Source organism: Cariama cristata, unplaced genomic scaffold (assembly GCF_000690535.1).
Source record: "Cariama cristata isolate BGI_N322 unplaced genomic scaffold, ASM69053v1 scaffold16067, whole genome shotgun sequence".
In the NCBI taxonomy this organism is placed as follows: Eukaryota; Metazoa; Chordata; class Aves; order Cariamiformes; family Cariamidae; genus Cariama; species Cariama cristata.
Genome location: NW_009627279.1, coordinates 18,902 through 31,450, shown reverse-complemented (window position 1 = coordinate 31,450; position 12,549 = coordinate 18,902). Strand labels below are relative to the sequence as shown.

The following is a 12,549-nucleotide window of genomic DNA, read 5'->3' as shown; positions in this document are numbered from 1 at the left end:
GGGTGGCGGGGAAACCAGGTTTTTGTGAGAGGATGGGAAACAGTATGGCAACACAGAGAGCCGTAACAAGACCGTTGAAGGTTTCAGCAGAGCAGAAAGGGTGTGGGCTGCTGAAGCTGACGCTTCACTGCTGTTATGCTGCATTACCAGAAGAAAAGCTTGCGAAGCTACCTCTTGGGTGCTCCACGTATTTTAATTTGTCTTAATGAGAGCTGAGGATGCAGTCAATGTATATCACTGACCTAATTGGTGTTGCCGTAGCTGTTCCTAATGTTGTCTTTTCAACATGACGAAAGTCTATCCTGTGACAGTCCAATTGTACAGACACAAAAGTAATGTGCAATTCTGTTTGAACACCAGAAAACACTTTTTTCTTTTTTTTTTTTTTGCTATGAGGGTGGTTAAACACTGGAACACGTTGCCCAGAGAGGTTGTGGAGCCTCCATCCATGGAGATACTCAAAACCTGACTGGACGCAGTGCTGGTAACCTCCTGTAGGTGACGAGGTCCCTTCCAACCTCAGCAGTGCCGTGATTTTTGCAATCTATACAATCTTAATTCTTCCCTTTGTGTGCCCAAAGACAGAAAATAGTTCTGCTTCAGAAAGTTTCTCAGCTTATAAGTAGCTGGAGATTGGCAGAGTTTCTAAGTGAATTATCAATATTTTCTTCCTTGGGTTTTGTATTTTTACATAGGTTTCTGCCATTAGCTGTTGTCAAAATACTGAGCCAGGTAGACCTTTGGTCTGACTTGCGGGTTTGTTCTGGGCCTGAGCGTTACCTGGAATCTCAGGGAAAAATGAGCATATTGTGTGTTTTGAGATGACGATGAGGGGAGGCATGTATCCAAGCACTCATTATTGTAATACTCTTTCTACCTGAGCTAAGTATTCTTGCTAGCAGGGTGAAATTGTCACAGGGATTATTTTTGTAATCTGCTGAAAATGTGCATCCTGCCTTATATGTTTATTGTTCCTTCCTGCTCAGGAAGGAAGCAGGAGGCTGATGCAGGACTGGCTTGTTTGGGCCTCTGTGACCCAAAGAAAGTGGGGAGTTACTGGTTTGTTTTTAAAAAACAGCTGTAAAATGAGCAGGAGAACTTTGAATGCCTGGAACTGGTGGCAATGAATTTGTATGTTCCATTTAGTTCTGTCCACTTACTAACGCCTGGACTTAGACTTGTGCTGTTTGGGAACACCAAAGAACAGCAGCACTTTGGTTTTAGTTCGTGTATAGAACATCAGTCTTCTGAGGATAATTGGTTTTCATTTAAGTGCTCTCTGGTGATGAGTATTTGTGATTAAAACTTCTGTGTTAAATATGCATATCACCAAGATTTTTATATGTTAGATATATCTCAGTAAATCTTTTTACTGTGTGCACAACCAACAGGAGTTGTCCATTTCATGGTTAAAAGAAATCTGGCTTAAAAATGCCATAAAGTATTTCTACTTATAAGTTTGTTGCGGATGCAAAGATTAAAAAAAATCTGTGGACTGCTTAATTCTTATAGTAATTGCTTATTATTCAAGCCAAACACACTTTTTTTTAAGCTACTATCGGCTTCTTTTTTTGGGTTTGGTTTTGTGTGGTTTTTTTTCTTCCTTATTTTTCCTTCCTCTTTTAGAAGGCTTAGAGTAACCTGACATGCTTTGTTAAACTAAAAACATGATATGGTGTCTTGTGTTACATAAATTTGCATTGTAGGAAAATCACCGTGTATGATGTTACAGGTACTTCAAAGTTGTTTGGATGTAGGAATTATAACCGAAACCTAGGAATTATAGGATACAGTGGTGAGTGTCTCCTGAATTTCCCTCAGTTCATTCTTCTGAGGATCCTTCTTTTGCACAAAGTCCTTGAAGCTCCTTCCAAGCAGTCTTTGAAGTGGAGCTTTGGTTGATCTCACGGCCACCTGTTGCCATTGATAAGGAAGTTCTCTCCCTATTTTTCTCTCAGTAGCAGTCAAAAGGTCTGCAATTCATTATGGAAAAATGAACATGTAGATTATGCCCCACAACCAGAAATTATCTCTACACCTGGGTAAAGACTTCTGGTGGTATCTGCAGAAGAGGGATGTGAGGGAGATGGGAGAGCATGCCAGTGTCTGTATGGACAGAGCAGAAGTGCAGTAAGCTTAAGTGTTATGCTTTTGGGAGAAGTAAATTTGAGGGATGGTTATGTGCTTTTTGTTATCTAAATCTTTTCTAGTATGCATGTGTTCCACCATTGTACTGAGCAGCTTGCTATAACTCGGATTATAATTGCCTTTGCGCAATAGACCCAAAAGTAAGAAACAAAAATAATTTGGTGGTAGATATTGTAATCAACCTTCGTTGTCCTTTCAAAATGTCAGAAAGTATATTACAGTGGAAATCATGAAGATGAAATCCATGTTAAGACTAAGATGTTTGCATCTTACAGATTTAATCTCATTGTATGTTAATCTCTGTTACCCTATGTTCAGACTACAGTGCTAAGTATTTACTAATACTTGGAATTTTAAGTATCATTATAATTCTAGTAATATATACAATTATAATTTATAAATATAATAAAATAATTTACTATAAATTAATAATGTAATTTCTGATTCTAATATATTTAGAGCTATAATTTCTAATAATTACATTAAATTGACTGAAGTAGATTTTTTTAAAAATTAAAAATTCCTTCCCATTATCTATAAACAGAAAGAGCTAGCAACTGATGAAGAGTGTCCTAAAATGTGTGCTTACAAGTTGGTGACTATCAAATTTAAATGGTGGGGACTGCAGAACAAAGTTGAAAACTTTATACAAAAGGTAAGTGCTTCTCCCTTGCTGGGATGTTGCTGGGGAGGTGAGGTTGGAGGTGGGCAGGTAGGTAGGCAGGGTGGTTCTGTGTTGATGTGGGGGTTTTTTGAGGAGAAACGCTGATGAAGTTTCCTGTTGCTCACAGTCAAGCGTTTTCTGTTCATTTCTTCAGCAAGTACAACCCTTTGTGTCTGGATCTACCAGCAGTGGTGTTTCATTGGTGGTACTAGAATAACTTTCTAAGTTAAAAAAGCAAAGGTATAAGCAAGGAGTCTATGTCGTGTAGCTTTAACTCTTGATTTTGTAAACAAAAACACTTGGCAGGAAGAGTGATTATTTTTTTCTTGTAAATTGAAAGTTGCATAAGTCATGTGCTGGTGTTTCTCTAGTATTTTACATTCTAGTTTTCTTAGGAAACTGTTCTTGTGTTTCTGCTCGTTCTAAACTATTTGATTTTTTTGGAATTGAATGCTTGTAAAACCAGGTGTGATGCAGGTACAATCCAGTGCACCAGGCAACTGTGGTGTTTTGACAATTTATGTTTGCATCTTATTTTGTTACTGCTGTATCATCAGAATGTGAATTGTAAACTATTTTTTAAAGTATGACTAAATATTTAAATGTAAACTTATGTGTAGGCAAAGTGTTTAATCTAGACCATCATGCCAGTTCTCTCCTATCCAGAGAAAATGTGCTGTAACAGTGAGTTAACCAAAACATCACATTCGAGTAGCAGTTGGCCATGGTGTTTCCTCACCAACAACCAACGCCAGAGCTTTTTCATTGTGGTGACCAGGGCTCTTAGCTCTGATTGGCCCACACAGCTAACTGCATTAAATGTTCATGAATTTCAAGAAATACGATAGCAAAACCGAAAAGCTTCAAACAATAGTAATTGAAAATGAGGTGGAGAAGGTAGTTTGTGATGACCACAGTCCAAAGTTAAGGGTAAGGAGACATTGGATACTGTCTCTAGGGTGGTGGTGGTTTTGGAAAGGAGTTACCCATCACACATTTCGAACTGAACACTGTTAGGGAGTAAGCTGAGCAGAAGAGCCAAAACTGATTCTGTGGTCTGATGAGGAGTATTTGAAGATACAACTTTTTTTTTTTTTCCCACCTTTTTACCTGAAGCTGATTCATTAGAGGAAGTTACCTCTGTCTGCTAGTTATCAAGAACTGTGTGTTAGATTTGATCAGCATTATTTTTGAGGACAGTCAGCAGCTTGAGTGATGCAAAGTCTGGGCGCAGATGAACAAGACGTGAACTTTAGGTGGCAACCTGGGTAACTGAATACATGCAGAAGTCTGAGTTTTAGTAGTAAAACAGATTTTGGTGTTGTATATACATGACTACTTTTATCAGAGCAGTTGGAAGCAATACTGGTAATTCTGCAGAGTGAATGGTTGATATGATGCATCTTTCATCATCCGAGTTACCATTATAAAAGATGAAATTCCAGGGCACTGGAGACGGACTGAGCTGGCAAGTTGCAGTTCTTCAACATAACATAGTGCGATTTTGAGGATGGCAAGCATTTTGAAATGTGAAACCTACCAATTTAAGTAGAAGAGGTACAGTGAAAATATTCTTTTTTTGTTCAGAACACAGTACCTTAAGGCAAGGGCTGTAGAATCCTTAGCTTGAATATTTATACTCTCAAGGTTTTGAACCTTCGACATTGTGTGTCAGATATTACTGGGTTACTGATTTGGTACAAATTGCAAGCGTGCCATCTTTGGAGTCAGAAGTACTTCCCTTTTTGCTTCTTTCTGGCTTTAGGAATTGGCCGTTCTTTTTTTAACAGTGAGCACAGAACCTGCAACAGTTCTGTCGTAGATTTTTGTACAGTTCCTGCTAAATATTCTAGCTGTTGCGATGCTATGTTTATTCTGTCTAGAGCTATCTTGGGGCTAGAACAGATTTTAAAAGGATTCTTCAGTATTTTCAAGTGACATGAATTGCTGAACTTTCTTGAAACTTTTTTTTGATAGTGAAATTTGTTCATTTTTTTCCATGTTAAAGCATGTGAGAAATTAGATGACTTTAAATTGGATCCAGGAATGTGCGGGGGCTGAACCTGTAGCAGTGTGAAACAGCGTGTGCCTAAAGATTATACTTTTCAAATTGAACAGCTGCAATCACTTCACCAGTCTTTGGCAAAAGTAGGACTATTATCTAATATTTGTTTATCTTCTTAAAGCAAGAAAAAAGGATATTTACCAACTTTCATCGCCAGCTGTTCTGTTGGATTGACAAGTGGATTGATCTGACTATGGAAGACATTAGGAGAATGGAAGATGAAACCCAAAAGGAGCTGGAAGCGGTAAGAATGCTTTTTTTAAGGTTGATCTTTTGTGTGCTATCTACCTGTAGATTTATCTGTTTGGGAATTGACGCAAGTTACGTTGTGTCCATCCCCTTGTGTGTGTTTGGGCAATTGCTGGTGGACGTTACAGCCCCTTTAGTGATTCTCCTGTGCAGACCCATGCACTTCAAGCTTCTGCATACTGTGTTGTGTGAAGCTGGAAGTGGCTGTAAGGTAAATATTTCTGATGTCACTAATTCCAGAATGTCTGTGCTGACCACCTATGGTACCATACCCATTGCACAAAGTCCCATTCAGTGCCCTTTTACCACTTGTCAGTTAGAATCCAGAGCTGTCATCTTGCTTTTCCATCATGTGTCTTGCTTTGTTTAATTTCTAATTATCATTAGATCTGATTATTTTTTTTCTCTTCAAACATGTCTTCAAGCAAGCTTGTATATGTCACATGACAGCAGTTCCACTCATCCTGATTAGCACACCAAAACTGAGAATTTTACTTGCGAAAAGGAAGTCAGTAAAATGAATGGGCTTGAGATAGTGTCAATTTTCATGTTTTAGTGGCTATGAGGACCAAATACATATAGCCTGATCTGTCTTTGGACTGATGTCTAGAAGAACACTCGTCCATAGTTCCCTACTCATTCCTTTAAGTAATTACTCCTTCTGTAATGTCTTTCCAGAGCATGACCTTTGGCACAAACCTTTCTCATTTTGAATCCTGCTGTTTTTTTAAGTTCTTTGCAGTATTTGGATTCACAATTCTGTTTCCTTCCCGTTTTGCCAACTGCTTTATGCCCCAAACCCATTCAGCTTGTCACTTCCCTTCCACTGTCTTGGTTCTTTCAAGACATGATGTGTCTTCAGCTACAACTTGCGTTTTTGCATGGTTTCACTCATTTCAGCTGCCAGACATCTTTAAACAGATTGCCTGGTGCTTTAGACCTACTGTTGAAGTGGTTCTGAAGTGCGTTTTGTGATTTGTGCCTAGCACATGTTTTCTTTTAGTACCGAAACTAGCTGTAGCTCCTCCATCCCTACTTGTTATGCTCTCCATGTTTGGACTTTACAAACTGTGTGGAATCATCTTGCATTGTGTAGAGGTGTTTTCTGGATTTGGAAGAAGTGTTTCTTCACTGTTCTGTGTGTTAATAGGTAGGTGTTATGAGCTGGCAAATCCAAACTTTCTTTTCAAATAAACTGGGGGGTTTGTCTGCTTTGGCAGTTCCCAGAATATGCTTTGGAAAAGAATGATGTTCACTCATTCTTGCAAACATTGTTGCTCTCTCACTGGCATTGGGATATTTTTTATTATGGCAGATGTTCTCTCAAATCATGTGGATTTCTTCTTTAATTCTACTTTATGCCAGAACCTATTCCTAGAGCAACCTATTCCTAGGTGTCTGTGAAGGAGGAAGAGTAACCACTTTCCTCTCTATAACCGATTTTTGTCAGAAGCGTTCTCTTTTGCACACCCATAGTTCTTTTATTTGGAATGAAATGGACTTCATCCAATTTCTCTGAGAAAGGATAGTGGCAGTGTGAGGAGTGCATACAAAGGTATGTATTGGAGAAAGTAAGCAGCACTTGACACATCTGTGTGGATGAGAAAATTTCCCTTTTGTGTCTCTGTGGACTGTGGATGTTTGTTGTCTTTTAGAGAAAGGTCTGGTTCACATTTCTCACTGGTAAGTAACTTCTTTTAAATATTTTTTCAAAATATTTCTGCTTTTTAGTTCTTATCTTAAGCAAAACCCGGATCATGTGTTTCTGGGTGTAACACTTGTCCTCTTTCTTAAATATCAAACGTATCTATTCACTATTTTCTTGCTTTGCAAAGCAATGCAAATAGTTTATTTCAAATAGCTTGTTGCATAAGACATTACCATCAGGAACTTAAGTGTATTACTTGTTGAAAAAGTCAGTTTTTCACAAGAGAAATGTGTTAGTGTAACTAATCAATACAGCTCTTCTATGTGTATTGTGAACTGTGAGAGGAGTGGGGACCTACTGTTAAAATATTTTGTTTTTTCTCAACTGTTATAATAGGAGTATCTACAAACACCTATAAATGATGCAATTTCAAGGTTTTGGTGGTGAAGTGCGTTATTGGAGAATAACCTAAAGGCACAAATGTCACTGCCAAATAAAATATGAATGCTAATTTTATCCCGAATAATTTGGTTTTGTGTCTCATATTCAACTACTTCATCCATTGTGCTAAACAGTAACTTTCGTTAAATCCCATGTATACCAGGAAACATTTGTTTTATGGCCAGGACCTCTGGGAAGTGAGCGCTTAGTGATAAGGTGCTTAATATGACAAGAATATCTTTATGCTTCCATCCCCGCAGAGAAGTAGTCGGCTTTTTTGACAGTGTTGCACCATGCAGTTCTATGATGCTTAAAAACAAACAACAGCAGAAAGCAAGCCTAATAATATTGGCAGCGTTCTGTTTTCTTACATACATTGCTTTCTGTTTCTATTCCCTTTCTCATTAACACCCTTTCTTCTTCCTGGTTTGAACTAGTCTTTCTCTTTGGATTCTGTGCACATTTCAGTTCTTTTGTTGGTCCTGTTCTTTGTCTCAACTTTATTTTTATAGTCAGGATCTCTGCTTTTGTTACTCTTTTGTTACTCTCTGAATCCTCATCAGTGTTCTTCCAGAGTTTCTCTATCCTAGCCCATGCTTTTCTCACTGTTTTTCTTTATCTTTCACTTACTGGTTTATGTATCTGACTCCTGGAGATGAGGAGCACCTATGCTTCATTAAATATACATCAATTAATCAGTGCATAGTAGAAAAGTACCCTGCCAAAGCACTGTGACAGACCTACCTCATGTCTTTGTGAGGGTAGAAATGCTACACTGGGTATTTCGAGGAGTGTGGCTCCATGCTGAAGCGTCACGAGCTGTTAAAAAAATTAAGCAGCATCATTTACAGCTGCTGTACAGTTCCCAGGCTTCCTCACCAAAAAGAAATACTGTATACCCTGTCTCCAGTAAAACTTCAGCGGTAGCTGAGTCTGGTCCTGGTCCTGGCCAGGGAAAAGCAGTCCTGGTCATGTAGATCGTTACTTCTCTCTTACTAACCAACAGCACAATAGGTTCTTTATGTGGTAGCTCACGGTTTTATTTTACGTTTAGATGCGTAAGAAGGGTTCCGTTCGAGGCACTTTGGCTGCTGACGTCTAGAGGAGTTCTCTGTAGGTTCTGAGGCAAATCAAGCTGTGTAAGTCAACTGCTGGATGGAAAAGGAGAAAAGTGATTCATGCTCTGATGGATGGGAATTGCTGGCAGATATCATCTAAATGGACATACATCCAGATAATGCTTATGGGCCTTACCTCCCTCCTGTTTGATAACCTTGTGGTGACCAACAGTTGGAGATGACCCTTGGTGTCCAGGGTACATAAGAGAACTTCTCCACAGATGAGCACTGTACTAGGCTGGGCAGGTGCTCGGTCTGGTGGCAGAATGCCTGAGGCGTGGGCCACGTAACCTGGTTCTTGGTGCTTATCTGGTACAGAAACCCAAAGTACATGACCTGTTGTCATCACCATGCTGGCACTGAGCTCTGAAACCTGCAGGTAGTCTTTTGGGCACAAACCAGAAAAGGCAGTCAGCATCATTTTGCTGCACGGTCAGTAGCGAAGTGATATGTGGACTTAGTACACATAATTTAGGGTAACTGTGGCCTTCAAAGCATGTTAAGTTCTTGAAATCCAGTTCCACACAGATATTTATAAATACAAAATTGTGTTAAAACTGTTACTGCGGGAAACAGGTTGTCCAAGAGTTGGAAGCTTTTGAGCATTTGTGTCCGGTACTTCAATGTTGCTGTTTCCTGCTGTGACTGTTTTTAATACTGCAGATGGGACCCCCAGCCAAAGCAGTTTTAAAATTCTGCTGATTAGCGTGAGGCTCCTCAGAGACTGGAGCTACTGTCCACCTGTGAGGACAGCACCCAAATTAAGATTCCCTAATAAGTCTTGCATTGCTTTGGTGTGATTTGCTCAGTCCTGGTGATGTTTTGACTGCCCTGCCCTATTTTTCCTGGAGATTAGTAAAACTGCCTATTTGGAACTTACTGTTTGAGGAAACTGTTATTAATGCTTAATTGTGTATTTTCTTTCTCCACAGTTACGTAATCAAGGCCAAGTCAGAGGAACAAGTGCTGCCAATGATGAATGATGATGGATTTAACTGTCACATGCAGTGTTGATATACAAATGTGTGTGTGGATGCATGATTATTTGTATATAATTATATATACGCACATGCATACTGAAGGGGGTTGTTACAGTGTCTCCAGGGTACTATACCTGTCCTGAGCAAAGATTCAAAGGAAACTGCTTTCATTATGTATACCCGAAGCAAATAAAAATCAACTGAGTAGTGTCATTTAAAGGATGAATTAACTGCAGAATTATGGCTAACTGGTATGTTTCATGAATGTCAATACTGGACCAATTTATTCCCTACTCTTTTTTTTTTTTTTTTTGCATACACCGGGAAATTCTGGACCATTTTATTCCCTTCTCTTTTTTTTTTTTTTTTTCCATGTCTTGAGTCACTCTGCTATGACTTGCCCACAACTCATTGTAAAGAAACAGATTCAAAGAAGTTAATTTCAGTTTTGTGTCTTCCCTGTGTGATTATTTTTGGAATAGGAACAATGAATGTATTTATAGCTATTTATTTCTGAATTATCATTATCCTATAGTCAAATCCAAAAAAAATTTCTATTAGTGGAAATTGGAAGACTTTTACTGTTGAATAAGTTTAACCCAAACTTTACCCATTCACTGATTTAAAAGAAAAAAAAAAAAATCATGTTTTATTGGACTTTTGTACATTGAAATGCTAATGTTTTTCTTCATTAAAATTGGCAAGATTACAGAAAAATGGCTTGTGATTTATAAAATAATTGCAACTTGATATTTTCCAGAAGCTGACTTTTTAGACAAAGGTACTGACAATACTTGTAGAATATTTCTAGTATATCTTGGGCCATGCAGTGAAAGTGAAAGGCGATGACAGCCCTTCCCAAAAGTAATACTTCCTGTTACTGAAATCCCTGTTTTCCAGAGTTTCACTTTGGAAGCTATGCAAATGGTCTTGATTTCACACACATTACGCAATGGAATATAATTGTGATTTTAGCTCTTTTCATGTTGAAAATACACTTTAAAAGAGATGTATACTTTCAGATATGATGAAAGTGTAAATTGTAGCATCTGACGTATTTCTCTTGATATTTGTTAGGAGTAGACACACAAAAGAAAAGATGGTATAAATAAAGACCACCTGTAGATAACTCAAATAGGGAAAATGTCTTCAGCATTTTTTTAAGGAAATATTCAGAGCATATCATAGATATATATTATCAAAATGCTTGCTAGATCAGAAAAATTATTTTAAAAGCACTAGTTAGATAAAGTTCTATTAATGCCTGGTTTCTTCGCAGCATCCCCAGAAACCTTGGTGGGGCAAGCTTTGCTTAAGCTTCTATCTTCATAATGTCACATACTTTCCAGTATTTTGGAATCATTTTGGACCTACTTTGCATACAAAAGGAGCGATCTGATTTCCATTATGGTCAGTGACAAAAGTTGTCCTCAAATTCCAGAGCAGGCCAGGTCTGTCCTACGACTTGCCCTGACGATGTGCCTGCCTGCTGCGGGTGCCAGGCGCTGGTGAGGCTGCCAGGCTGCGGGCATTTGTACCTCTTTCCTCTGTAACTGAACCCTCCTACCCTCCGTGCTGCAAAATTAATTTCTATTTTTTCTTTTTTTCCTTTCTGGATTAGCAGTTAAATGGTTATTTGTCCTCTGTACCATCAGGAGGTTGGTTTTGTAAATATACATAGACACATGCGCACACATACACACATGCATATGATTTTAGCAGTGTTTGTAGCCAGGAGGGTGGCTGCACACCTGGGAACCCAAGGGATCAGTTCTCTCTTTGGTGCTGGAATATGAGTCCCGTTGTCATTAATGTGAGTCTTAATGCAAACTGAGGGAAAGGGACCCTGCAACTTTCATGTTTTTGGACTAGTTGTGAACATTTGAGAGAATCTTGTAGTGAATGTAAAATGTTTAGTTTACTTTGGCAGTCTCTGGTGTGACCTACGTACAGTAAAACAGTCAATGAAATTTAATTAAATAAATTTGATCATAAAATGCTCTGTCTCTTGTCTTAGGTATTAGTGTTTGCAGTTTGCTAATGAGCTGACATTTAGTGTTATTGAGCTGAACGAGAAGGTTGGAAGTCCTCTAAGGATGTACTCCAGTGTTTGCGAGCTCAAACCTGTGTTTCAATGTTAGTGGCGATTGGGGGGAGGGAAGGGCTTGTTTGGATTTTTGTTTTGTTTCAGGATTTCAAGCTGAGCAACACATACTTAGCTGGAACCTCGCCGCTACCTAGAGTAAGGAGATGTTTTGCTTTTGTTGTGTATTGTGGCTGCCTACCTTCGTGTGCCAGGCTGGCAGTTTTGCAGATGCGTGTGTTTGATGCTCTTGGTCTACAGCAGCTCTCTGGTCTGTGGCTGTCTTCATGTGTTACAGCTGCTGGTAATTCTGCATCTTGCTTGTGCAAGGAAAGGGTCACCCTGCTGTGCAGAGAGGACGGGGTGCTGGAAGGAGGAGGCTGCAGCACTGCCAAGTTGGCGTTAGGGGTTGGAGGCATTGGAAGTCACCTTGCCCATGCAGAGGCATGGCTCCTGCAGACTGAAGTAGTGAAGAACTGCTCTTGCAGAATGCCTGCGGAAGTGGCACATAAATTTGCGGGTCTCTTGGCAAGGATGTCCGAGAAACCTATAAAGCTGGGGTAAGATCACATGAATATAGAATATGTATGTATGGGGTGTGGGGGAACAGTTGGGCAATTACAGGCCTGTTTAGTCTGGTGTCAATGACATGCAAAGCTTCAGAACAGACTTCTGGAGAAATAATTAGAAATGGAGTAAGTAATAAAAAATTAAGAGGCAGCTTGCAAGTAGGTTGCACCGAATGATTGTGTTATGTGCCAGAGCACTTGCAGTGGTCCTCAGGAGAATAAAGAGCTGTATTAGACTGGGAGAGGTGAAGCCACTCAGCACCAGAGGTGGAGTCCGGATGGGAGAAGGGGGTTGTGGGGGCTGACGAGGGGCAGGGAGGGCGGCCGAGGTGGCAGAGGCACCTGCTGGAGTTGAGAGAGGCTCATGGAGGAGTTTGTGTTTCTGCCCGGCAGTGCTGGCCTTCCCTGGCTCCATCACCCACCAGCTGCCTCTCCTGGTAAGTTAGCTGGCCTCAAGACAAGGAGCAGAAACTCATTAACGCCAAATAAAACCATTGTCCCACGGGGCAGTGGGCTGCCAATATGCTGAAGCTGCTGGATTTCAGAAAGCATTTGTAAGTTTTTTTTTTAAAGGTTTCTTACCC

General features: G+C 39.6%; 1 protein-coding gene across 1 annotated transcript in view; it reads left to right on the top strand.

The window, feature by feature from the left end:
• The window catches only part of PITPNB (phosphatidylinositol transfer protein, beta), a 32,693-nt gene extending 23,087 nt beyond the window's left edge, over window positions 1-9,606 (top strand). Inside the window, exons 9-11 of the mRNA XM_009704395.1 lie at window positions 2,693-2,803; window positions 4,999-5,121; window positions 9,266-9,606. Of these exons, the coding sequence (XP_009702697.1) occupies window positions 2,693-2,803; window positions 4,999-5,121; window positions 9,266-9,316 (285 nt within the window). The 3' untranslated portion in view covers window positions 9,317-9,606. The remainder of the gene's footprint in view (window positions 1-2,692; window positions 2,804-4,998; window positions 5,122-9,265) is intronic.
• Window positions 9,607-12,549: the final 2,943 nt, after the last annotated feature.